The sequence below is a fragment of the Watersipora subatra genome, chromosome 8 (genome assembly GCF_963576615.1).
Source record: "Watersipora subatra chromosome 8, tzWatSuba1.1, whole genome shotgun sequence".
NCBI classification, from domain to species: domain Eukaryota; kingdom Metazoa; phylum Bryozoa; class Gymnolaemata; order Cheilostomatida; family Watersiporidae; genus Watersipora; species Watersipora subatra.
This window is the reverse complement of record NC_088715.1, coordinates 35647497-35673990: the sequence shown is the minus strand read 5'-3', so window position 1 is coordinate 35673990 and position 26494 is coordinate 35647497. Positions and strand designations below refer to the sequence as shown.

Genomic DNA, 26494 nt, shown 5'->3' with positions numbered 1-26494 from the left:
AAAATGGTTAAATCATAGATGGGGCAGAGAGTCCAAGCGGGTAACATTATACAACCCTTTTACTGCTATTTTGCTACGAGGAGAGATTTGGTCGAGTACTAACACTACACTAATGCGTTTTTGAGGAAAATTTTGATCGCTATTATTTAGACGTGATATAGGTTATATAGTACAAATTATTTAGATGATCTTTCTTTATTCATTTTATACCCAATTGAGGCTTATTATATTTTATTTTATTATTAATATACATGATATCAAAGACTAAGATAGGCTAATCTATTTATGGTATGACTACAATATTCGAGATTGTTACAAAATTTGCAATTGACGCCCAAAAGAGGCTATACAGTATACACTGGTAATAGAAAACTGGCTAACGTTCATACTACTGAATAGCAAGGTAGTTGTCTTGCCTCACTTTATGCCCAAGTGAGGCAAGACAACTGCTGAACTGAGAGTCATGTATATGAATATTCACGAGAAGACAACTAGTGTCAGAATTAAAATTATTTAACAGATACACAAACTCGTTGGATTGAATTGACAATAGATTATCTTAAAGAACATTTTCCTGGCAGAAAGAGCCTCATTGCCAGTTCAAAATATTAAGTATGTAATATTTTTCTCTTAATTCTGTGTCTTCTCGCGTGATAAAGCTTTAGCTTTGTGCTATTCATGTATATTTTATTATATAACTTTTCACATGTGACAATTGTCATATAATGGTGTTGTCAGTGTTGTTATGAAGATGTACTTTGCTAAATATCTAAGCTTGTTTTGGTTCCTTTTTAGTGTAAAATGTTTTATAACTTGCTGTAGTTTTGGGAATTTTTCAAGACGATTTTTTTATGCCTACCTAAACTGATGTGGTCATAAGCTAGCTATCTTTATGGCCTTTTTAAATATAAATAATGTCAGCCAATCAGTTACAGTGAGAAACAACTAGATTCTATTTGCATACCTTTAGATATTTTTGTAACAAAAATATTTTGGGATCGGATCTCAGTGTGTAAATATATTGGAGAAAAGATATCGCGTGCAAACATTCTCATGCAGTCCTAGCTGACCTTTTCAAAATTTTAATTATTAATGCCAAAACCAAAAAAATAACTCTTGCTCTTTCCCTAAATGGAGGTTTATTATGCAACAGGCTAACATAAAGATCTGGATTTGGGCCAATTTCACGCTCGGGGGATCAGTTTGCAACTATTCCCATGATTGCTTGAAATTCTTTGGTATTTGTTAATCTATCAGATCCTTGACTATGCCACTACTTGGAGACTTTTAAATGAATGTCATAGAGCTATTTTTAAATTCCTGGTACATGCTAAATATTGCTGGCTGATATGCCTTGGTTTGTATTCTACCACAATTACATGGCATCTTCTTTCAGCGGAAGAAAATCTTGTCTTTTTATTACAAACAATTAAAACAGCACTCAGTGACCAACAAAACTGCCTTATAATCCAAAAAGCAAGAGCTGTAGAATTGCACAAATTCACAAGTTTTTATAGATATGATCTTCATTATTATTGGTCAGCGAAAGAAGAGAGAGCTATTATCATTGGTCAAATGGCATTCTACGCAAATGATGACAAGCTGAGACAAATGAGGTAAAATGGCAAGTAGGCAACTGGGACAAAACAAAGAACCAAGTAAAATTATATGTATTAGAAAAGTTTTTTTTGCTATTCTATAAAGTGGTGCTGTTTGATGATATAAGGTGTAGCGGATTTTCTAGAAAATAACGAATGCAATAAATGGTCAGACAGATTGGAGATGCGTTCAGAGTATTTCAGACAGAAAAGGTCTAATAACATAGCTCATCGGCATTAAGGAATGTGTATATTCTGGAAATATGTGATACATAAATACATGTATATATAATGTGAACAATATAAAAATAAAAGACCAAATAAAATGAAAACATAAAAAGAGAGATCACCAATATTGATATACATTATAATGCATATTAAAAATAAGTTACAACTACAGACCATACAGGGAATAACGACTCCTGTATATTCATTCGCAAAAGCTTGCTTTATACGTAAACGCTACAGAATCAGAGGAAAATGATTAATTGCAATATAAGTATTTGTAAATCATTCGGTTGACGTAGTCTCAATTCTGCAAGTAATGACTTGGGTGATTATTTTTGTTCACCACAAGCTTCAAAATCCATAGTCTGAGCTCCAACTATGAAACAGCAATGAGTACGTGTCAAGTTGCTTTGAATTAATTATAATTTGTAAATGACGCATCTATAGACACGCCTAAAAATGTTCTCAAATATTCATAAACATAATTTTTGATGAGCAAAGAGGAAATAAGCTATTTTTGGCTATGTATGTTTAGAACCGTTACTAAACCTAAACAACCAGACTTTTGAGCACCCGTCAGTCATCTTTCATATTTGATCTAGACAGCGTGTGACATCATTGACAGCATGTGGCTAAAGACCCTCCAATACCACTGAGGTTAACCATCGACATCCGACTGCATTAGCTACTGCTGAAATTAGCTTCGGCAGCATTAGCTACAGCATCATTAGCTACGACAGCATTAGCTACTGCTGAGATTTAAGGCTGTCTAAACTAATAGTGTCTAATCCAGTGTGGCTGTCACTCGGCTCTATACCGGAGTCGGCTTCTCTCTGCTCCTCAACACTTTGGAGAGTAGGTTGGTCAAGGTTACTTTTCCTCTTCAAAGAATTGGTAGGTGTTGCAGTTGCCTCCTCGTGCTCATACTCTTTAATGCCGCCTGCAGTAAAAAACTTTCAGAGTGATTTTTGGACTTTAATATCTTGTGTTACAGGAATTGTAACCATGACTTGTGATGGAGAGAGTATCAGTGGGGGCTGCAGTAGAAACTTCACACATAAAATGTATATATTGCATATATTGTACAGATATTGTACATATATTGTACACATATTGTATACATATATTGTACATTATATTGTACACATATTGTACATTCAATGTAGCCCTCCGAAGCTACATTATGAAGTTGGTTTAAATATTTTCTGAACAGAGAGTTTGCTTGCCTGTTAATCCTAAAAGTGCAATACATTTACGAAAGCTATATGAAGCATTTTGTTTTCCTTCGTTAGAAGGGAACACGTGTCATAGTCACCTACCCGGACTTTTACATGTTTGGCACCTGATCTTGTAGTGAGCTATGCCATCTCTGAATTTCTGCAAGGTGAACTCTTTCTTTCTGTTGTATATCACAAAGAATGTGCATAGCACAAAACCTACAATTTATGGAAAATTTGATCAAACTTTCAGTAGAACTCTGAATAGTTGTGTTCTCTTGTTTAAACCAGATCGCTAATGTAGGTATGATCTGAGTAGAACATAGAAGAGTATAAATAATCGTGTAAACATCGTGTTATATAAAGCCTCACTTCCGGTGGCAGCATACGTTCAGAAAATTTGCATACACTTGCAATGAGCTGAACTTTTCTTTTACACTTTTTGAATCTTAGAACCAGTGCTAAAAATAAACATTGACTGGAGGACTTTTATAATAGTCAAAACTGGATCAATTGGAGGCCTGGCATTTTCTCCGCCACTGCTAACCAGCTATGACGCCATTGTCTAAACTCTTATAATCGTAAACTCAAGGTATGATTATTAAGCAGAAGGATATAATAGTGAGAATATAGAGACATTTTTGGGGAGAAGTAGCAATACTTTATTTTCAATATTTTATTTCGTTTTGTATCTTTAAGCTGATGGCAAACATAGGGGCAACCAAAATCTTATTTAACAAGTTAGTTCCATAGTTACTAATACAAAGTGTGAGAGATTGTCAAGTGTGCCAGTAAAACACAGAGAATAACTATACGTACAATTATTCCAAAATACCTGAAGGTGAATGATTGCCACAGCTAGTAGTGTGCCGAGTAGTCAAGCCTATGATTGCCACAGCTAGTAGTGTGCCGAGTAGTCAAGCCTATGATTGCCACAGCTAGTAGTGTGCCGAGTAGTCAAGCCTATGATTGCCACAGCTAGTAGTGTGCCGAGTAGTCAAGCCTATTTTCTCATATTTGAAACCCGCACAATTTAATCCTATTTTTACTAGAATAAGAGCCATAGTCGTCCATCTCTGCAAAACTACGATTGGAGGTTGCTAAATAAGATTCCAATTCAGCACTTTCTGCATAGCAGCTCAGCATGCCACCGTCTATACGAGCTGACCAACGATTGGCCTTACAAATATATTGTCCGAATGGTTATTGCAACTAACGATCTCTTACAGCACACCAGACTACTCCTTCATTACATGGCGTAATTGACCAAATATGTACTTATTCTCTGCGCTTTATAGGCAACACCTGATGATCTACCAAAGTACTACTAGGGTACTAGTGGAACCTTAAACTTTGAACCTGTAATAATGGGATTCCCTTCAAGCCACGCTACCCTCCTCAGGCAATCATTAGCCTTCCGAAATATAGAATTGTTGTGCATAGACTTATTATCTGTGCTTTATCAGCAGACCTGATGATCTCCCACAGCATACTAGACTACCAGGGTACTCAAGCTTAGCTTTATCTCTCATAGAGCCAACTCATAGAGAAACTCACCGTACGAAGCCATCCAGAACATGTGGAAGGCGACTAAACCTAAGATGGGACTCCCGACTAAATTCTGAATTCTGTTGATAAACTGGAGGAAGTGGATAAACACGAAGACAGATGCATAGACTGTCATTGGTTTCAGGTACTCATCGACGAGGTACTGAAATAACACATAAAACTTGCTCAAACTGTGACTGCGTTTCTATGTTATTCGCCGTTACAATGGACAAACTTGGTCTAATAAAACATTAGATTATTTACAAACCAGGAGTATGTTTAAAATATTGAGGAATGGAACTCTTGCCAGAGTTGAAGTAAATTAATGGTGGTAGCGGGCGCACACGCGGCACAATTTAGACAATTTTTAGAGTCGACTGAATCACTAGTTTCAACAGTTTGTTCGTACATTGTTCATGCTAATCTTAGTTAAGAAACTTTTCCTCTGTTGTTTTATGAACTTTACCATCTTTATGAATAGCTGAGTTAATATTGTTACTCCAGTAAACGCTCTTATAACGTACGCCTCCTATAACATAAATTCCAGACAATGTAAAGAATTTATGTGAAGGTTTTGCTTGGCACTACGCAAAATATTCATAACGTAAAGTGTCAAGTTTGACGAGTTCTCAAATTCGATTTGAATGTTAATCTATCTCGTCGCACTTGAGAGAGATAAAATGATGCACTATAACGTTATATGTATATACAACTTCCGCGACATTCTAGTTCGTCGTGATAGATCATCCGATGTGTCAACAAAACAGCGAATAGGCAGCTTTGCTCATAGATACAAAATCGATCGATTGGGGCAGGTGTTACAATGTCGGTCTACCAATCTGAATGTGACATGTTGGAGTATCGTCAAAAGTTCTCTTTTATCATAACTTTGGCATATGGATACCAATAGACGACGAAAAGGTAGTTTTGATTTTTTATAGTTAAATTCTTTTGTTGTTTTGCTTTATTGTGGACATAAAATATTTGTTATTAGTTTTACTTTAGAGAAGTAAAGTAAAACTAATAAAAAATATTGAAATTTAATTTAATTTTCACTCAACTTCACTTTTTAACACTAACCTTTGTGTAACAGTTGATCAGAAGTAATTGTTCTCTTGGGTACAAATTATATTTCAAACATGAAACAATAAGTTTAGTATTTATAGAATTTTTAAACACAATTACAGAAAAATGAACACGCAATAGGCATATCAACAAGTGCAGGACTCATTTAAAATATGACGGTAACTATAAATGTTGATTGGATTTTTAAATGTTTAACATGCAGGTAACAGCGCTTCTGCTCAATTTCTTAACCCTTTGAACCCTGGTCATTTTTGTCAGTGGTTTCAGTAACCCTAAGCAATCTGTCCAACGATCCGAAAATTTTAAAAATTTATTAAATATAACTAAACATGCTCATAATATAATGATATTTGGTAAAACATTAATAATGAGGTCTAGCAACTCTCAGAAAATGTCATCAAACAGAAAAAAAAACAGTGCGTCACCATTATTCAGGCTAAAACTATAAAAGTTTAAACAATTTAAAAAAGAACTAGTAAAACATTTACAGTAGCATCATATCCATTGAGCACATGTTTATCATCATTTCATGACTTAAAATATACTGGAAAATTATAGTTAGTATCATAAATTTTTTTATTTGCATTGCAATCATTTATGACCTAACAACAAACGAGCCGTATCAATTTTTATCGATACCGTTCTCATAAAATTTGTTATTAAATCGAAGGAAGTGAAGATACTTGAAAACTGTTACAAATGGATGAGACATTCCTGGTCAAACATCCAGTGCTAGAACTAATCTGATTGGTTTACTCTGTTACTTAGAAACTGCTTTTGTAAACAAAGCCATGTGAATGCCAGAATTCCAGCCGTTAGGGATATTGACACGTTAGGGATGTTGACACGCAATGATGAAAAATCGCCGTTAGGGCTCAAAGAGTTAATTTCACAGGCGGGCCAGACGTTATTGATTTTATGACAGAGGCTGCGGGCGGATAAAAAATGACACCGGGCGCATTTGGCCCGGGGCCGGACTTTAGACATGTCTGACATATGGGAATACATGTACTGAACGTGTGAATACATGTAATGCATATGTTATTGTTATCTACATAATATGTGATGCAATGTTAGGCGTAGGGCATGATGGTGTGGCTAAAACTACCATAACTACCCAAATATAACAGCTCATATTGGTGAGGTTACAATAATTGTCATAACTACCCAAATATTTCCTGGAACAAAACTACCATAACTACCCAAATATAAAGCTAAATACTGCAATGGTTAAAACTACCACAACTACTCAAATAATGCCTTCTTTGTGTAACAAACCTTATTGTACCAAAGGCGGCATGTTTAGCAGAGACAAGAACTGACCTTGACAGCGAGTTGTTAGAGGCTCCTATGAAAGAGTGCAATTTATTCACATGTATGAATAACAGCCTGTAATATACCTGTAATATACCTGTAATATACCTGTAATATACCTGTAATATACCTGTAATATACCTGTTGAGTGGAAACTAGCTGGGCATCCGTAGCAGCGTTATGTCTCATCACTCTTTTAGCACGCCAGATCATGAATCCAAAAGCTATGCAAATTACCACCAAACCTGCCAATACTGGCACCCAGTATCTGTAAATAAACGTACTAATTGGGTCAGTCAAAAAACAACCTTGAAAGTAAACATAACAAAGCACACTCAAGCAAGTTTAACTTTAACTTTGCAAATATATATATATATATTTGTATATTTATTATATATATATTATATATAATAATATATATAATATATAACCAAATATTTTATACTTCAGTTTATTGGGCGATCATTTCAAATTTTAATTTTTCAAATTATGACAAACAACAATAATAAAACAAAAAAGGGCAACAGCCACTATAATCAAATAAACGATATGTCATGTATAAAACAATGATATGACATATATATATTGTTTGAAATACTTTTCTCTGCCAAATATTAGGTGACAGACTGTTAAAGCAGCTAGCGAATTTTGTAATTTTTATAAAACTTCAACTTTTTTTGCAAAAAAAAACTATAAAATGTCCATTTTTGATGGTTTTAGTAATGCAACAAATGTTTTTATAATGTTTTTGGTAAATAATTGTATTTATATTCTCATTAATACAGAGTTTTACGGATAAATTAGGTTTTGTAGAAACAAGGCAAAATAATATTGCAAACTTACCAAAAACAAATGTCAATGTTTTTCACCCACTTTAAAATTTTTTCCCTTATTTACAAAAGGAAAGGAGAAAGCATATTAGAGCAGCTACTTGCTTAAGTTTTATTAAAAGATAAAGTTATTATTTACTATCTTACATTCCGAATCTCCACTTATCTCCGCTGTCAGTTCCTTTTATCCAGCAGTATGCTGTCTCTGCTAAGCCGTAATCATTGGTAGTGAATGGAAGACAAGCTATGAACAGCGGTACAATCCAACAGACAGCAGTGTAAAGCCTAAAACCATGCAAAGAAAAGACAACTATAAGTTTTCTGCGCTTGAGTATTCTCAAAGACAAACTTGAGCAAAATCCTTTTAGATTTTATTAGAAAGTATCAGTATTTTTCTATCATTTGCGATTATTTTTCATGTTTGAGGTGATTTGATTGCCCAGCTATTTCAAGATTACAATCTGATTAAAATCACAAAGGATGTTTCAAGATTAAAATTGATAAATTTGATTATGATTAAAACACACAGATCAATAAAGTGCGATTATGGCATCAATAACGGCAAAGAGACCAACAGAATAGAGACGCATAACACTTGAAATTGAACGCAATAGCTGATATCAACTTTAGCAACAACAAGTCATGTCATTTCGTACTATCTTTCTTCTGAGCGTTATAATCGCCATCAAGTTTTATCAATCCTGGCAATAAGATCACCTCAAACATCAAAATCAATCCCAATTAATAGGAAAATATCAATAGTTTTTGATCATCTTACCAAAATTTTGAGTAAGTTCATTGTTATGTATTACAGCTATGATAACCGGAACAACTGAACCTGCAGGTTTCAAGTTTTGAGCCAAAATGAAAATGTCAATTTCTGAGGTAAAAGACTAGTGCTCAGAGGTCATCAGAGGTCACCGAACATAATAATAGTAGCAGTTATTAAACAAGACATGACAAGAACATACCATTCATATTTGGCTGTGTCGACATTTCTCACTACGTGGTTGAAAACAAATACTGTTAAGGCAGCGATCCACATGAACTGACCAATATCTGTAAGACAACCACATCAATTCAGAATAAACATAAATTCTAGATGACAACAAGAAAAATTTCAATCATATGTACATTTACTGTATGCATGTATATATGTCATATGTACTGTGTATGTATGTATATATGTCATATGTACTGTGTATGTACATGTGTCATGTGTACTGCATATGCATGTATATGTGTCATATGTATTGTGTATGTATATATGTCACATGTACTGTGTATGTATGTATATATGTCATATGTACTGTGTATGTATGTATGTGTCATATGTACTGTGTATGTATGTATATGTTTCATATGTACTGTGTATGTATGTATATATGTCATATGTACTGTGTATGTATGAATATGTGTCATATGTACTGTGTATGTATGTATATATGTCATATGTACTGTGTATGTATGTGTCATATGTACTGTGTATGTATGTATGTATGTATATATGTCAAATGTACTGTGCATGTATATATGTCAAATGTACTGTGTATGTATATATGTCATATGTACTGTGTATGTATGTATATATGACATATGTACTGTGTATGTATGTATGTATGTATATATGTCATATGTACTGTGTATGTATGTGTCATATGTACTGTGTATGTGTTAGAAACTAATGTTCTGTAGCCATTTTACATTTGTTAGTCAGTTAAAAAAAGCCTCAGTATTTTGGTGTCTCAAGAACTAATGATTCAATTGTTGACTTGAAGCTCTAAAATTAGACTGGAAACGTGCCCCACAGACAAAACCGCAAAATGGTTTCATAATACTACATAAACCGAAGGTAAAATAAATCGATATAACGCGAGCGAGTTTACTAAGGCTAAGATCAGGTGGGAAAACAATCCCCAAACTGTCTCAGGCATCTAACACTATGTTTCCATGACGCGCATCATCCACATCATGGAGATTTGGAGTTGTGTTACCGTGTGAATTAAGTGTTTATATGAACATTCTCATGATGAGGATTAACTCCGCCTCTTTGAAAAAAGGTAAATAATGGTATGTTATGAGTTAATAATTAGCGACCCAGTTAGTGACACACGTGTTAGCAACGTAAACGCGTGAAACCCGATCGAGAAAGGATGACGGAAGGATTGATAATGTTTAAACCTGAATAGCTGGCACGGTAATTTAATGCGCACACGTCGCAAGTCTCGGTGAAGTTTTGCGAATCGCAAAACTCGATTAGCTTGCGGATCTTTGCATTTTCCACGATGTTGTCAACTCGCGGATTGGCTAAAATTTCTGAATCGTGCGCGCCATGGAAACATAATGACTGTGTTATTTATCATTTGTCCAAAATGAGCACAAGGCTGCTTCCCACGGTTTTCCCATTTTCACAGCTGCTAAAAGCTGGATGAACATATCAATGAGAACTGTGTGAATTTAATCTGAATTTAAATGGACATTGTTAACACCATCAACTGCTAGAAATGTTAAAAAAAGATGAAACTAAAAAAATCTATAGGATTAATCTATAACCAATAATCTATAACCAATTTTGTATAAAAGTAATGAAAAATAATAAACATGTGATCAAAGGTATCAATATAAATACAAACCATGCTATTCAATATACGACCATTTGCTAGATGAAGAACGGGACTTACCAAAAAACTGCACAAAGAACGCTTGTGAGATGCACCTTGTGGATCCTTCCGTTTCTGCATGGCCTTCATTCTACAAGGATATACATATTCTAGAAAGTTCTACGGTGCTAGGGGACTATGATGTTATAGTACTAAGGTACCACTATGGTACTAAGGTGCGACACAAACATACTATGGTACTAAGGTACTATGAGACTAAGGCGTCAAGTGACTAAGTGCTTGTTTACAGCTTTTTACAAAGTTTACTTTACTGTAAGGTCAAAACTCCAAAATGAAGTAAGTTGTACCATCTTTACTTCTGACATATGCTAATTGCAGAGTCTACACTTCCATTTGTGTGTCGGTAAATTAACTATAAAAACCAGTTTTACTGATTGATACTCTATTAATCTAATTTTTATGTATGGTTTAGTTTCTTATATAGTTTCTTGTATTGTATTTTCTTAAATGGTGTATTACCTGCAGTATTTATTAAGGTTTCTGGAATGTAGAACAAATTAAGCGACTTACTGTGTATTTTTACAAAAATATGCGATTTGAGATATGATGGTTTTAACAAACACAGTATAAATTGGAAGGTATTAGTTTGCTATGCAAGCCTAGAGTCTTGTTAACATCGAGGAAAAACACCCAAAGATTACTGAGAGGTTGTTATGAATCTATTTCAACAACCATTTAGTTATTCAGAATTACAACTTACAATATGTACAGTTAAAGGTACGTAATCTCAATACTTACACTGATAATCGCAAATGAAGAAAAAAGGTTGCAGAGAAGCAGGTGGCAAAATATCCGCTACAAATAGAGTGACAAGTTTTAGCAGGTTGACATCCTGAACATGAAGGAGCTGAAAAGCATAACATTGTTTTTTTTTCTGATAGAGCCCAGGCTAATAAGAGGTGTTGTGGTACGCCACTATCGCTTTAAAGGGGTCACAAGTTGCCGCGATGCACCAAGAGTAAGTCTGTAGATGCGAGATTAAAGGTTTCTCTGACCAAATACGCATAGTCATTCTGAAAAAAGTTACATTTAATTGTTCTGTAAGAAGAAAAATTAGCTTGTTGAAAAATGTAAGAAATTAAAGAATTTGACTTTTCAAGTTTGTTTTGCATTCAAAGTGGCGATTTAATTTAAAATGAAAAGTTTAAGCCCTCAAAGAGAAGGTAACTCAAAGCTCTTAATGCAACTCCTAATAAGTGTAAAGATACGAATGACTCAAAATTAAAAAAATAGCAATTATTCATCTTCATTATTTTCCCTTCGTGTTTATGCTAAAGTTTTGTGTAAAAAATAAGAGACAACAGAAATCTCAGCGTTTGCTGTTCATTTGTATGTCTTGTTATAACAATAAAGTTTTATGAACAACCAAAACTGCTGCGTATTGGGAAGGAACTCGCAACCCCTTCCTGCAGACATATGTGTCTATTCACTACACCACACATTCACATTGTTTTGCAGTAAATTAGTTGTGCACATAGTTACTACGCCTTTCAATCTTTAATGCTGATTGGCTAAAATAGCACGCTTCAGCCAGCATGCTTGAAGATCATGATTGCGTAAGAGATCATGGCGCAATACTTTTTCCTCTGGATTCAGAGGGACGAACAGGGCTCATATTATAATAAAGATTTGGACCAGCTTAATTTATGCAAATTTGTTAGGTAAAGAAATTAACCCATTAAAAACAAATTTTTTATGCAAAACCTTTCCATTACTCGTACAATGCCGGCATTCGCCTAGTAGACAATATTTCTTGTTATTAAAATATTCAGCATTCCATGAACTAATGCTAAAGAATTAACAGAAAATCAAATAAAATGATCAAAAGTACAGGCAAATTGAAATCTGCAAACGCAGGCATGCTTCAGGAAAAATAAAAATTTTATTGTTTAAAAAAGTTAAGAAAATTGTTTCATTGACTGTCGAGGTATTAAGTAAACCTTACAAATATTTTCACTTGATTTTCACATTTTTATACTATTTTTGTCTGTGCGCGTGGGTGTGTGGGTTTTATTTCATCAACTAGTAAAAATATAACATTAGGCAAAAAATAAATATAGTTATAATATTGAATGCATGGAAAAATAAACGAAATCCCAATTTCTATTAAGATATGATGAGGCCTACATGAGCAGTAGCACTGCAGCTAGTCGAGGCGCTGGGCCTACATGAGCAGTAGCACTGCAGCTAGTCGAGGTGCTGGGCCCACATGCTCAGTAGCACTGCAGCTAGTCGAGGTGCTGGGCCCACATGAGCAGTAGCACTGCAGCTAGTCGAGGTGCTGGGCCCACATGAGCAGTAGCACTGCAGCTAGTCGAGGTGCTGGGCCCACATGAGCAGTAGTACTGCAGCTAGTCGAGGTGCTGGGCCTACATGAGCAGTAGCACTACAGCTAGTCGAGGCGCTGGGCCCACATGAGCAGTAGCACTGCAGCTAGTCGAGGCGCTGGGCCCACATGAGCAGTAGCACTGCAGCTAGTCGAGGCGCTGGGCCCACATGAGCAGTAGCACTGCAGCTAGTCGAGGCGCTGGGCCCACATGAGCAGTAGCACTGCAGCTAGTCGAGGCGCTGGGCCCACATGAGCAGTAGCACTGCAGCTAGTCGAGGCGCTGGGCCCACATGAGCAGTAGCACTGCATCTAGTCGAGGCGCTGGGCCCACATGAGCAGTAGCACTGCAGCTAGTCGAGGCGCTGGGCCCACATGAGCAGTAGCACTGCAGCTAGTCGAGGTGCTGGGCCCACATGAGCAGTAGCACTGCAGCTAGTCGAGGTGCTGGGCCCACATGAGCAGTAGCACTGCAGCTAGCCGAGGCGTTGGGCCCACATGAGCAGTAGCACTGCAGCTAGTCGAGGCGCTGGGCCCACATGAGCAGTAGCACTGCAGCTAGTCGAGGTGCTGGGCCCACATGAGCAGTAGCACTGCAGCTAGTCGAGGCGCTGGGCCCACATGAGCAGTAGCACTGCAGCTAGTTGAAGTGCTGGGCCCACATGAGCAGTAGCACTGCACCTAGTCGAGGCGCTTGGCCCACATGCTCAGTAGCACTGCAGCTAGTCGAGGTGCTGGGCCCACATGAGCAGTAGCACTGCAGCTAGTGGAGGTGCTGGGCCCATATGAGCAGTAGCACTGCAGCTAGTCGAGGTGCTGGGCCCACATGAGCAGTAGCACTGCAGCCAGTAGAGGTGCTGGGCCTACATGAGCAGTAGCACTGCAGCTAGTCGAGGCGCTGGGCCCACATGAGCAGTAGCACTGCAGCTAGTCGAGGCGCTTGGCCCACATGCTCAGTAGCACTGCAGCTAGTCAAGGTGCTGGGCCCACATGAGCAGTAGCACTGCAGCTAGTGGAGGTGCTGGGCCCATATGAGCAGTAGCACTGCAGCTAGTCGAGGTGCTGGGCCCACATGAGCAGTAGCACTGCAGCTAGTCGAGGCGCTGGGCCCACATGAGCAGTAGCACTGCAGCTAGTCGAGGTGCTGGGCCCACATGAGCAGTAGCACTGCACCTAGTCGAGGGGCTTGGCCCACATGCTCAGTAGCACTGCAGCTAGTCGAGGTGCTGGGCCCACATGAGCAGTAGCACTGCAGCTAGTGGAGGTGCTGGGCCCATATGAGCAGTAGCACTGCAGCTAGTCGAGGCGCTGGGCCCACATGAGCAGTAGCACTGCAGCTAGTCGAGGCGCTGGGCCCACATGAGCAGTAGCACTGCAGCTAGTGGAGGTGCTGGGCCCACAGAAATTGGCATAACTCGGCAATGAAGATAACATTCATCATTTCGTCAAAATCAGAAAATTAGGCTTATCTTGATTAATTTAGCTGTAGCTCTTGACATCTTTAAAAGCTGGTAAGTGTTAAAGTTTGTGTTCGAGCAACATTTTGAAATGCTCGATACAATTTGACAGCGAATAAGAAAAGCTGCTGACCATACATACCTCGTGAAAGAAACCATATTTCCTTAATAAGAATATGCAGCCGAGGGTGATCATAACTGCGATTATTGAGAAAGAGTACATGACCTTCAGAAGTGTCCGTAGAATGTCCTGCAACAATACCGTAGGTATTAGTAAAATAAATAACTGCTCGGTCTGATAGTCGCTGCCAACAGGTGTTCGGTTTGGTTTTGTTCTTCCTCCTTAAATATGAACTTACACAAAATTTAAGTAAATTTCATCAAAAAGTATGGGCATTTTTCTATCATTGGCGATTGATTTTTATGTTTGAAGTGATCTGACTGCCATGTTGTTTTAAAATTAAAATAGACATAACTTGATCCGAATTTAAACTTTCAGAAGTAAAGGATGTGCCCAGACTTGCCTGAAATGATATACATAGTGGTGAAGCAGCTTGCCTCTCTTATGTATTTACGGGTTAGTGCATTCTAAGGAAAGTAAAGTGCTACTAGGGATCTATTGAAATATATTTGATGTAAAATGCCCTGTTTGTCACGACTGATGTACTCAAACCTGCTGTTCAGAGGTTAAGCAACCTAGACCACAAGGTCATAGCAGTTCCTCTAGCTTATCAGTATGCCAGGGCAGAAAAATCAGGATCTTTGAATAGCAGTTGATACGTAGAGTCAATGAAACGCTCTTCATCACGCAAAATATCATCAAAAAAGTTGACCACAAACAACTATACCAGCCTATACAGTACTATAATATACTTAGTCGAGTATTATCAATTCAAAACCATCAGCAGAGAGTGTTTATGTCAAGTAGTACTCTTACAGCGAGTGTCTTGGCATAGATAGTGAAGCGAAATGGTCTCAAATTCGATTTTACCATTTCTATGATTCGATGTGGAAGCAACTCCCAACCCATTCAAAGCATGGAAACGCACTGATTGGGTTCAAACCAATTTTATTATTCTAAAAACCTGCTGGGATTGATCTGTTTTATCAATGATATTTTAGCAAAGAGATGTAGCAGATTAGTCAACTGGTTTGAAATAGATTGCAAATATTTCTACCGATCTCTTGTAGCTCTGTATTCCAAAAATGAAACTAATAAAAATTCAGCTTATCGCACACTGGGAGAGCAGCGTTCTGTTCACTCTGCTAACATTCTTATCACCAAGTCCGCTATCTGCTTCAAGCAGCTACCGTACTTTTCGGGCTATTAGCCGTTACTTTTTTCTGATGATTTGAGCCATGCGGCTTATATAAGGGTGCGGCTATTCTGTGGCTTTTTCTTTCATCGCTAGGGCGCATTAACCAAAATCTCCGGTTTAGTGGCCTTTAGCGGTGAAAGAAAATATGAAACAATGCCTAACAGTACTGTTCCATTAGGAACTAGGTTAAAAAGCGTCGGTTAATACGAAACAGTGCCATTAGGCACTGTTCCGTTTTAAACAGCCAAGTTGCTGCCGTGTTAAAAAGCACCATCCTGAGTTCTGTGGCATATACAAAGGTGCGGCCTATGTATTGTTTTGTTATCATTTTTTTGGAAAATAAAGCAGATGCAGCTTATATCAAGGGGTGCGGTTTATAGTCCGAAAAGTACGATAATTTAAACATATTTCTTGCAGGAGAAAAGCTTGGTACTGGAGATAAGAGATCTTATCAGCTTAATGAGCTGACAACAGCCTGAGGTCAGCCATTGTGAGTGAAGATAAGGGATGAGAAGTTGGCAGCCCAAACTCACAGCTGATGAGGGGCGAATAAGGATTTGCCTTTCAGATACCCAGCCTCATATTTGTCATTTTGAAAGGATTGATTGATTTACTAGCACTTTGCACAGGTGGTATCAACAAGGGTCACTGGTCTATCAATGATATGCAATGTTCTTGAACAGCCAACAAAAGTGGTTGCAAACAAAAGCTATAGATTAATAGTATGCGGCCTAATTTAAGAGGGACACACTGCTACAGCCCTTGCTAGGCAGCATGTCATAGAGCTCAGACTATATGCTTTAAAAGCTTTAGGTTAATAGCATGCAACTAAAAGAGGGGCACACTGTCCCTATTATTGTCACACTGCCCCTATTATTATTATTATTATTATTACTGTCACTGAGTTATTATATGTGTCTCAGAATATACCAACCCCGAAAGCTGCTAAAATTGCGCTAATTAATAATTTGTTCAGCTAATTGAAAGAGCTTCGATGACAATTTCGATATTCACGCACAGCTTTGATAATTCTGTGAATTTTGGCCAAGTATGTTCGTTTTTCCGAATATTTTCATAGATTTTGGGATTTTGGCTGAAAAATTTGCATGTGTGGCCCTTAAAAAAGGAGAGCAACAGAGTGGCTAACAAAGAAGAACTATTCGATACCATATTTTAATGTTTTTTGCCAAATCTCATCATCATTTCGTAGTATTTGGAGAGAAGTAGCTGACAAGCTAACATTGTTTAAAGGCCAATCAGAAGAAAGGACATTGTTAAAAGGCCAATCAGAAGAAAGGACATTGTTTAAAGGCCAATCAGAAGAAAGGACATTGTTTAAAGGCCAATCAGAAGAAAGCTGCGCAAGTAAATAATATAAAAATACCCACACACTGGCCCTCTGGAAGGCCGCAATCGAGATAAGGAGTTGTCCCCTCTGATGAGACCGCTGCTGTTGTATTGGTTATGAGATTGAGACTCATGTCTTTTTCTAAAATAAATGAATATATAAAGCTCTTCATGAATAGATTTGGAAACCATGATAAAAATTAAAAGTCACAAACTTCCATGGCCAAACTGTGACAAGCTTTTTATATATTAATATATTAGAGAGCACTAATCGACATCATAGAAACGCTTACTACTGGTGTATTTGAATCGGTAATACTCAGTGAAGCTCTCCCTAGTATAGGTAAAAAAATGTCAGCATTACGATCAATTGCGATCAGGCATCCTGGCTTAGCTAGTGCAACTAGTTGAAAAGTGACCGTGACCTGAAAGCGAGTCCGCTTTAACAAGTTTTGTTTTGAGGGGTACCCTGCATATATTGGAAAGATCTATATAGAGCAACTCGTATCGTTGAAACAATATGATGCAGACTCGTCGGCAGCAAGCAACTCCGAACCTATTCAAAGCATGGAAAGGCAGCGTCATGTTAAACATACAAGATGCAATAAGAGAAACATTCTCTGTGTTTCCAAGTAATCAATATCCTTGGTAGGTCCTTGATAGCATTTTTTAAGGCTTGAACGGTATATATATATGTCCTATAAAACCTCTAATTGAACGCCACCTTGAAAGGTACATACTATAAAACCTCTATTTGAACGCCACTTTCATTTGAACCCACTAATAGAATTCCACTATAGATGAATAGTTAAAAAGTACAACACCACCCTTTAATTGAACGACACCTTTACCTGACCGCCAGTATGACATTCTTTGATCTTAACAAACTCATAATGAAGAATGATCTATAGAAAAATGCCTACAAAATGGTTTATAGTGCTGGGCACGGGTAATAAAACTTGTTGGACTCGAGGGTTTATCTACTCTCGAGTTTCGGGTAATAGAGATTTTGAGCATTTCGGTCTTGCAGGTTGGGGTTTTAGCCATGTGGATGCCGGAATTCCGGCCAATAGAGATTCTGACACACCCTACACCATGCCTGCAAACTGACAGTTGGGGTTCAAACTTCAAAGGGTTAAGGCTGCGAGCACGAATATAGGTCGTTAGAAAATAGTAAAATACAATAAATAAATTTAATAGAATTATAATTGCATTGTAAATCTTGAAATATGTCTGATGTTTGGAAATTTTAGATCTAAAACCCGTATCAACAAACCCAAAACCAGAAAAACCTGTTGACCAAAAAGTACTCGTGCCCATCACTACCATCTACCCGATACTCGAAAAACTCGAACAGGAGGGGACGAGTCTAAACTCGTTGGCCAAGAAGTACTCGTGTCCAGCACTAGTTTATAGCTATGCATGATTACTCCTAAATGACTCCAGAATTGCATAATAAACCAAATATAGCCTTAGTAACTGAGATGAGTTAATGGTGGTGAACAACAGATATACATAATGAGCCGTATGATTGTAGATTTGCCAACCTCTATGGTTCCATGACGCAATTAATCCACAATTTTGCGTGATCCACAAAATTGAAACAGGAAAAACCAAGCCAGGCCAAACCAAGCAAGTCAAGTTTTATTACTAGCAAATTTTTACCAAATGTTTTATACTTGAGAAAGATGTACATCTCACTTGCGGATGATGCACAACAAATGTCTATCTTTATTTAGAATTGACCAAACGGCATCAACTAGCTTCTTGCTTCTGAATTTGCTTTGAGCTCTGTGATAGGCTAAAACTTTAAAAATTGCAGCCTGATTGTGAGCATTTAAGTGAGCAATTTCTTTCTGCTTTGTGGTCGGTAGATTTCTCTTAAACAAAACCTATTTCCACTTTAATACAAATAGCCCATTTCTAAAACTGAAACTACTTTCGTTTTAGAACTATTCTGAGTTCTGATTGGTTGTTGCATGATATCTATATATAACATTTTATTGATATTGATAATCATCAACAAAATTATGTTTTTCATTATTCGCCAATAAAAAGAAGAAAATGAAAAGACAGAAGTCAGGAATTATTGAGTGAGTTGAATAAACGTGTTTTAAAAGTTGGTAATCTAATAGTATTGTGGAGGAGCCGGGATAGTGAATTGAATGTTGTAGTGACAGAAAGTTGATAAACTGAAATGTACGACAGTAGATGTAGTATGTTGGTGTCTCGGAATAGAAAACGATGTTGGTCATATGTGTGGAAGGATAATTACAAATATTTTGGGCATACATGTAGGTCAAGCAAGATTTTGAAAACTGTAACACAAATGATAAGATAAGATGTTCAAAGATTTTGTGATGTGATTAGTAGAAGTGTGGTAAGGAATAAGTGATGTGATTAGTAGAAGTGTGGTAAGGAATATGTGATGTGATTAGTAGAAGTGTGGTAAGCTGGAATATGTGATGTGATTAGTAGAAGTGTGGTAAGCTGGAATATGTGATGTGATTAGTAGAAGTGTGGTAAGCTGGAATATGTGATGTGATTAGTAGAAGTGTGGTAAGCTGGAATATGTGATGTGATTAGTAGAAGTGTGGTAAGCTGGAATATGTGATGTGATTAGTAGAAGTGTGGTAAGCTGGAATATGTGATGTGATTAGTAGAAGTGTGGTAAGCTGGAATATGTGATGTGATTAGTAGAAGTGTGGTAAGCTGGAATATGTGATGTGATTAGTAGAAGTGTGGTAAGCTGGAATATGTGATGTGATTAGTAGAAGTGTGGTAAGCTGGAATAAGTGATGATCTACTAACCTGACCTGTTTCTATGATGATCAACAAGACTTCCTTATAATTTAATTATTAAATAATCCTTCCCATGTAATGCTGATCTAGGCAGTTGACTTAGCAATATTAGAATCCTTCAGTCACTAGTTAGTTATAAGCTACTCTGCCTTCAACTACTAGCTCTTATAACATACAGTATACCTAGTTGGTTATCGCTTGACTTGCCACAGCCAGTCTCGTGTTTAGATTATGATATTGAAGGCAGCTACTATTACAGCTTTTTATTCTACTAGTTTCTATCGACTTTGTAATTAGAGTAACGTGATAGCCTATCAGAACACAGAGATGGTAAGTGATAGCCTATCAGATCACAGAGATGGTGAGTGATAGCCTATCAGATCCCAGAAGGGGTGATTAAGGTTGTTCTTCCTCTTAAGCAGCCGAGAGCAGTTACCTTGGTTATCAAACAAGTTCAGATTGAAAGGAGATCCCATTGGGCAAACCCTCATTATCATACAATAAGCTAACCACCTTATGGTGCGTTTACACTGGCCGACACCGACTCCGATTAGGTGCCAATACCCCGACTCAGACAGGTACCTCCGACATTTCACGTATGGGTGCCGACACCGACTCCCACTTTACATTGCAACGATCAAACGATTTTTGTCGGTACCAACAGCCAATCACAGCGTTTCGCCGTTCTGACCTTCACCCGACCACGCGAAGACGAGTACACATAAAAATCAACGCGCTTGATGTGGAAAATTATATACTAGTACTACACTACTACTACTGCTCCTACTACTACTGCTAGAAGCAACTACTGAATGCCAAGCAATGAATGAATGATGAGGCAATAAAAATCCGAGCAAAGAACTGTACGTACAGTTCTTTCGTCCGAGTAATTACAATAAATAAAATGAATAATGAAGAAGATTGAATGGTGAATGTATATTTGTGGTAGTAGTAGTGTGATGGACGCCGGGCCAACACTTTACACTTCTTGTAATTATTTGTTTGTATATATTTTATATGTCTGTAAATATTTTATTATATGAGTTGTCCTTTTTATTCTCTCTTTATTGCCTTTTTATTGTTGGCCTTGTTACTCGTTATGCTATCAATTGTCGTCGTTTATGTTGTCATATCAACGCACTAGCGGGCCTAATTATTGGCCATTTAAACATTGCTAGCCGGTGTTCTCACTCGGTCCCGTTAGCCGGAACGGGCAATTTTATTGTATATAAGGGAGCAACGCTCACTTAGTAGACAGAGCAAATGGCCGTACGCTCCTCAGCTAGTGAATTTCCTTCGCTAATAAAACATTGAATGAAATCACACGCAATTTATTTCTGTATGACATAATCTAAATCGTGCCAAGTAAGGACCGGCAAATTTCTTTACAGTTGTATTTACAGTAGTACTAGTAGTAGAACTAGTAGCAGTCGTACAACTGGCTATTCACTTTTAATTAATTTAAATTAAAGAAAAAAACTTGATTTTTTGGTACTCTCGCGTTCACATCGTTGCTAGCCATGCTGGTTCACTATTAAGAAGAGAACGAGGGAAAGTTTAATGACAGTCTTCTAGCCTCTCATTAAACCTAGCCCTTTCGTTTCATAAACTTAGCACTGTCATTAAAGCCTAGGCTCATTTAACCAGAGGCTCCTAGCTTCTGATTGGCTGATGAGCGTCCGACTTGTCGGTGCAACCGGGCACTGCTGGGTAGCTCCGACACCGACTTTCAGATCGGTGCCGACACCGATTTTTCTGTTCACACCTACCGACACCGACACCGACTCATCAAATTTGTCTGTGCACGACAAAATCGGTGACAAAATCGGCCAGTGTAAACGCACCATTAGTATATATTTGCTAAAGTCTTATGACATCATAAGAGAAGTCTAGTTTAATTGACATGTCTGTTGCAGCTCTGCACTTTGTACTTTCTTCGAGACGTTTATGCTGACCGGGTGCACCTGTGCTAAAACGCTACCCTGGGCTGACAGCAGTTCATGCTTCTGGGTGAAATTTATAAACAATCTATTTCAGCAGCCAATCACACAGCGTTGTCAATTTCGCAGCGGAATTTTAGATTACCACAGCTTAATCAAGTCAATGTCATTTGTCATCCTAACAACAGACAACCCGATCTCATGGGTTGTAGGGCCAAAGGTCTGACATCACTGTTACAACTGATAATCAATAATATGGTAACATATTATATAATAAAAGTATGTGGATTAATCAGTAAACATGATCAAACATTTAATTTATGACATTGCATTTTAGTACTACTTGATACAAAATGAACACCACTTTTCATTATTTCAATTGTATTATCCTTTCTATAACTTTTTTATTTCACAACACCAAAGGAATGAAAAGTAATTAAATCAGAAAATCATATTGGGACCCCTTACCCTCAGTAATAAGCTCAAAACATGACTGTTTTCAGTTTAATAATAGGCGGTCCAAGCATCATTTATGCCGAAATAGATTGTTTATAAATCTCATCACGTTTCTGTACAGGGCTATAGTAGAGCAGCGACAGCTCGACGCCATATACGTGCATAGGATGCTATATGCATGCAACAAGACGCCATATGCGTGCAACAGGATGCCATATGCGTGCATAGGATGCCATATGCGTGCAACAGGACGCCATATGCGTGCAACAGGATGCCATATGCGTGCATAGGATGCCATATGGGTGCAACAGGACACCATATGCGTGCAACAGGATGCCATATGTGTGCATGTAACAAGAAAGCAAGACCTATTTGCTCGTACAGGAATAATCCCATTGGCCACCAAAGCCATTTTCATGTCACAAAGATGGCGCCTTGCACGGGTCTTTCGCTTTTAAACAGCGACACTGATTTACGACAGATGGAGAAGACCGTGACTGTTGCCATGATGGCATTGCTGCGCCACACAGGAGTGTGTCGTGACGGAGTCGCAGTTGGGAAATTCCAGAAGTTCTCTACTATAATCCACTCTAAATATAGCGTTAGAGATTTATAGAAGATATTACTATAATAATCTTTAATTATGTTTAATTAATCTTCAAGTGTGTATACTTTTTTAAAAATTAATTAAAATAGAAAAGAGTTCGGAAAATTTGCCAGCAAATTCATAGGTGGCAAAGCAAAGTGTTTGCAAATAGAAAGCTTTCAGGAGAACTGTTTTCGCTTATCTGTTGTCATGACAACGTTGAATGGTTAGAATACCTTTGGCTTTGTGGCTGTTATTTTAGCACAGCTGTACCGCATTTACCAGCATAAAGCCTTTTTATTGTTCCTTTTTTCCTGTTTACTAAAGCGTTGTAACACCGTTGTAACACCGTTGTAACACCGAGGAGGGTTGCAATGACTACATATTCATGAATACTAATGTATGCCATAAATACTTGACAGGCAGTTTTCTGTCAGTTGCGCAACCGATGTTATCGGTGTTTACTTGTTACTAACTGTATCTGTTGATCACTAAGTTTAGGGGAAGGTTTCTAAACTCACTTAACAAGCAATTCATAGCGTAATGACATAACCATCATGACCTGAGGAGGACATCACTGATTTCTTTGCTAGTTATGCGCTAAAATGCAATTCCAGCTCTTACATCACAAGAAAAATAATATTTCTGTATCAAAACAGGAAGTTAGGAGTTGAACACATTTCTATAAGATTAGCTTTATATTGTATGGACGAAAGTGGGTGCAGGTACAGATGTCCATGTAATGGTCAGCTCTCTATTAGTGCTAGTTTTATTGATGCCTACGACAAAGCTGCAAAGACCAAACGACCCGAAAGAATGCAGATCAGTATGTTGTGATACAAAGGGTAGGTAAAGCGATCTTCATTATGACAAAAGCATCACGAATGCTCTCAGATTCCGTAATTGACACCAGTGTACGGACGGACGGACGACGTATGGGTGGATAAGGTACATGCAAATATTTGGTTTCAAATTGGCTATCCACACATGTCTAGAAGATTTGCGATAGGTTTGACCTTGATTGAAGTACACAAAGGTGAGGATGGAATTGAGCGGAGAGACTCTCAACAGAAGATTAGTAGCTGCAGATAACAAGTTTATGTAGTTTTTATCAAATGTAGGATTATAACATGTCATTCACTATGTTTCCATGGTGCGCAGTACTGCGAAGCAGCCCCCTCCGAAGTCCGAGGGGATTGTACGTTTCCATGCTGCGCAGTGGTTTTCAGCAAATACCGCAAATTAGCCAGAGAAGAGAAATTGTATAAATCGAATCGCCTGATGGAGAAATAGAATCGATCACAGATACTGAACGTTATAAACGGTCTTTTTATGATTCTGTCGTCATACTTTTATTTACAATAAACATTCACAAGGTTTTACAAACCTTAACACACTTTTTACATAGTAATATATTTTTAATAAGTATTTTTAAGTATATTATTTAAACGTTAATTTAGGACTTGCCACCTATTTTTCGAAAAGTGTTGGCATCGATAACAAAGTCCAGGAAAGTAATCACCTCATCATCCTCGTGAATGCAGACCATAATTAAATTTAGGTGAAAGAAGATCGGAAGAATAGTAAAAAAACAAGATCAGCAGGACAACCTTTGTACTAGTTTATGGCCCTCGAAGAATCCGTCTCCACGGCATGAGAGCTATGCGCAGCCACTACGCAGGCGCTGTTTCCTTGCTGCGAATTTGCACCGGCTTCGCACTGATCAGTGCGCAGTGATTTCAGTACGAAGACGCCGTTTCCATGATTCGGAGATAGCGCAACTCCGAAGCACTGCGCATCATGGAAACATAGTGATTGGTGTCCACTACATCTCTGAGTGAGCAACCAGTCAGAGATCAAATATAATATCTGTTTAATTTACTGCAAGCAGTGACTGTGCCTGTTTTTAAGAGCCAGTGTTGTACAAACAATAGCTCTATGATCTTGGCTGAGAATGTCTGAGTCCAGTGGCAAAGAAACCTTGATGACTGGAGACATGTGCACTTGTGGAGAGCAGTTCAATGCTGCATGTCATGCCTGTCACCACCAGTCGGCCCTTTTAGAAATTCAACCCCAACTTATTGTTTTAGACCACTAGTAAACTAGAAAACTAGGAGACCACTAGAAAACAAGCCTTGTTGCGGATTAGGGGTTTTGAGGTTAGAGGTCAATCCTGTCACCACAAGATTCCTTTAACATTTGTTCCATATATTCAGAGTTAGCAAAAGGTTCCTATTTGCTCAAAAAGTGCCAAATCACTGCGATAAAAGTAATTCTATATTGAATGAATTGGTTATAACAAGTTACTAGCAGTCCAACAAATGGAAGCATTGCTGATCACAGTAACTAGCAATCGGCCCACAGTAATCAAATTATCTAATGTAAACGGAGACACTTGCCAGTCAAACAACGGAAGATAACCGATAACCGCAACCAACTTACGTTGAGATTGATTTACTACTGCTCAACTCCGTACATGGAACTGTTGTTTGGTTTCGATGTCGATCAAATGGACTTTGATTAAAAACAAGCTGAATGTAAATACACTTTCAGCTCCCTGCATCCCTTTAGAAATCAATTATCAGCTTATGTGTGAACGGGTGACATAATATATAATTTAACATGGGTAATTGTGGAGGAAACAGCTTATATCAAACAATTCTATGCACCACCAAACTTCAGTCTTGCACAAATAAATTTGCGGCAATCAGCATGCTGCCCACTATGTTCATATAATTCTTTTTTCACAGAAATATAATTTATAAGTGGTTAAGTCTGGCTCACAAAGAGTTGCTGGCACGGCTGTTCTATTTGGCTCTGAATGTGTTCTCGAGTTGTCTCACTGACAGAACAAACTCACTGCACTTAAATAAAAGTTGATTCAGCCAGGCTTCTACGGCATATTGAGATATTTAGGTCAGTGAATTAGATATGAGCCGTGACCTCAGATTTGGAATTGAAACACCATTGGCATGTTCAGAGGTGAAAGGTCAGTACATCTAGACAGATACTATTATATGAGTATCAAAACCCCTATTCACTTGTACTATTGGTACTCATATTCTGATAGTCCATCATGCTGTGAGAGATCATCAGGTGTAATAACTAACTGCACAATTTTTCCGAGTATTACCAAAGCGGTTGGTTGGTATAGTTTTTATAGCGCTGCTTCACAAAGCCAAAGGTAGTGAGTTCAAATCCCATTGAAAGCAAACTTTTTCCCAACCTCTTAGCTTTGCTTTTGGCAGAAAAATGGACTTTTCGCTTATTATAGTAAAACTTTATTCTCTAATGGAACAATAATTTTGAATAATGATTTTATGGATATTGTATGAACATACATATCCATTCGTAATAATCGGAAAGACCATCATAAAGATCTACTGTTCATCCGATCTACTGTCTCCATTTTAACTTGAACAAGATTGAAAACAGTCATCTTTGGTTCATAGTTGACATCTTTACTGTTTAGTTATTTATTCAAACAGTAGAAGAACAATGAGTTCGGTATTTCCTACTAAAGGCTGGTTTACACTGTATCCTACTACTGTTTCCTACTAAAGGCTGGTTTACACTGTATCCGTCGTATGACGGCGCTTTCTTTTCAACGTTCATCATCGATTGTGTGAACTGTAAACCAATGGCATCGACGAAGTAAAGCGGATACGTCGGAAAAGTTCGACAGCTGCGAACTTTCTTGATATTTTGCCGAGCATCGACAACTACCTTTTTAATGCGAACTATTTCAGCGATAGTAGT

At 37.7% G+C, this 26494-nt stretch overlaps 2 protein-coding genes across 2 annotated transcripts in view; both read right to left on the bottom strand.

The window, feature by feature from the left end:
* LOC137401410 (uncharacterized) overlaps positions 1 to 26494 on the bottom strand; it is a 388865-nt gene that overhangs the window by 155038 nt on the left and 207333 nt on the right. The window lies entirely within an intron of this gene.
* Positions 1830 to 25627, bottom strand: LOC137401689 (cyclic AMP receptor 4-like). The gene is made up of 11 exons (XM_068088147.1): positions 25596 to 25627; positions 16993 to 17093; positions 14428 to 14535; positions 11241 to 11297; positions 10503 to 10572; positions 8793 to 8880; positions 7969 to 8106; positions 7133 to 7259; positions 4601 to 4754; positions 3146 to 3262; positions 1830 to 2766 (listed from the first exon to the last, which is right to left on the bottom strand). The coding sequence occupies exons 2-11, from the start codon at positions 17083 to 17085 to the stop codon at positions 2573 to 2575; spliced, it is 1146 nt and encodes a 381-aa protein (XP_067944248.1). The 5' UTR covers positions 17086 to 17093; positions 25596 to 25627; the 3' UTR covers positions 1830 to 2572.